Source organism: Eptesicus fuscus, chromosome 1, assembly GCF_027574615.1.
Source record: "Eptesicus fuscus isolate TK198812 chromosome 1, DD_ASM_mEF_20220401, whole genome shotgun sequence".
Taxonomy (NCBI): Eukaryota; Metazoa; Chordata; class Mammalia; order Chiroptera; family Vespertilionidae; genus Eptesicus; species Eptesicus fuscus.
In genome coordinates, this window is record NC_072473.1 from 34993427 (window position 1) to 34994896 (window position 1470).

The 1470-nt window shown below is 38.4% G+C and overlaps 1 protein-coding gene across 1 annotated transcript; it reads left to right on the forward strand.

Moving 5' to 3' along the window:
* Positions 1-867: 867 nt before the first annotated feature.
* LOC103298545 (40S ribosomal protein S25-like) lies at positions 868-1245 on the forward strand. The gene has a single exon (XM_054716057.1). The coding sequence runs from the start codon at positions 868-870 to the stop codon at positions 1243-1245; it is 378 nt and encodes a 125-aa protein (XP_054572032.1).
* The last annotated feature ends 225 nt before the right edge of the window (positions 1246-1470 follow it).

The following is a 1470-nucleotide window of genomic DNA, read 5'->3' on the forward strand; positions in this document are numbered from 1 at the left end:
TTTCAAAATCAAGTTCTCTCATGAGAGTTTTGCTTCCCCCTTCATGTCTCTTATAAGCAAAGGTTTCTGTTACATTATCAAAAGAAATAATCTATATAAGAGCCAGGAACTAAAGTGTTAAATGTTATCTTCCATAAAACATATGTTTATTTTAATACTTTAAACAATAAAGAACTTTAAAAAACAGCAAAAAAACATATGCTTATTATTATATGGACTGTTACTATAAACTAATAGTTATAAATAAGCAATTTACATTTAATATACAATTGTATGCTTAAAAACAACTAATCTACAATAAACTTGTTGTAATTTAAAATTAATATTCACATTGTTCAGAAAATATATTGATAAGAAAGTAAGAAGCCAGAAACACCAATCAGAAAAAATATATGCAACCCTATGTTCATAGCAGCCTTATTTATAACTAGAGGCCTGGTGCACGGATCCCTTGGCCTGGCCTATGCCCTCTCGCAATCTGGGATTCCACCGGGATGTCAGAGAGCCGGTTTCAGCCCAACCCCCACAGGCCAGGCCGAGGGACCCCTAGTATGCATATAAAATCTTTGGTTAATGTCTTCCCGACTTCCCTATCCCCCCTTCCCTCTGAGATTCATCAGTCTGTTCTATGTTTCCATGCCTGTGCTTTGAGTGTCTGACCCCTTGTGGTCAGTGTGCATTATAGCTACTGATCAAATGGTCGAATGGTCGAATGGTTGCTTAGGCTTTTATATATATATAGATAGCTGAGATCTGTAAACAGCCCAAGTGACCATCAGTAGATGTATGGATTAAAAATTTTTGATACACCTCTCGGGCCAACATCTTGGCAAGGCAGCAGCGCATCTCTGCTCTCTGAGTCCTAAAATGCCACCCAAGGATGACAAGAAGAAGAAAGATTCTGGAAACTTGGCCAAGAAAGACAAAGACCCCTTGAACAAGTTGGGGAGCAAAGCCAAAAAGAAGAAATGGTTCAAAGACAAAGTTCAGGACAAGTTCAATAACCTGGTCTTGTTTGACAAAGCCACATATGACAAGCTCTGTAAGGAAGTTCCCAACTACAAGCTGATAACCCCAGCTGTGGTCTCCAAGAGACTGAAGATTCGCGGCTCCTTGGCCAGGGCAGCCCTTCAGGAGCTCCTTAGTAAAGGACTTATTAAACTAGTCTCAAAGCACGGAGCTCAAGTGATTTACACCAGAAACACCAAAGGTCAGGATGCCCCAGCTGCTGGGGAAGATGCATGAACAACAGATCTCACCAGCTGTACATTTTGAAAAGTAAAACTTTATTTAAAAAACTTTGATACATTTACACAATGGAATACCATGCAGCTATAAAAAGGATATCTTACTTTGAGACATAGAGGGACTTAGAGAGTATTGTTTTAAGCAAAATAAGCCAGTTAGAGAAAGAGAAATATCACATTATCTCACTTATATGTGGAATCTAATGAATAAAATAAACTGATG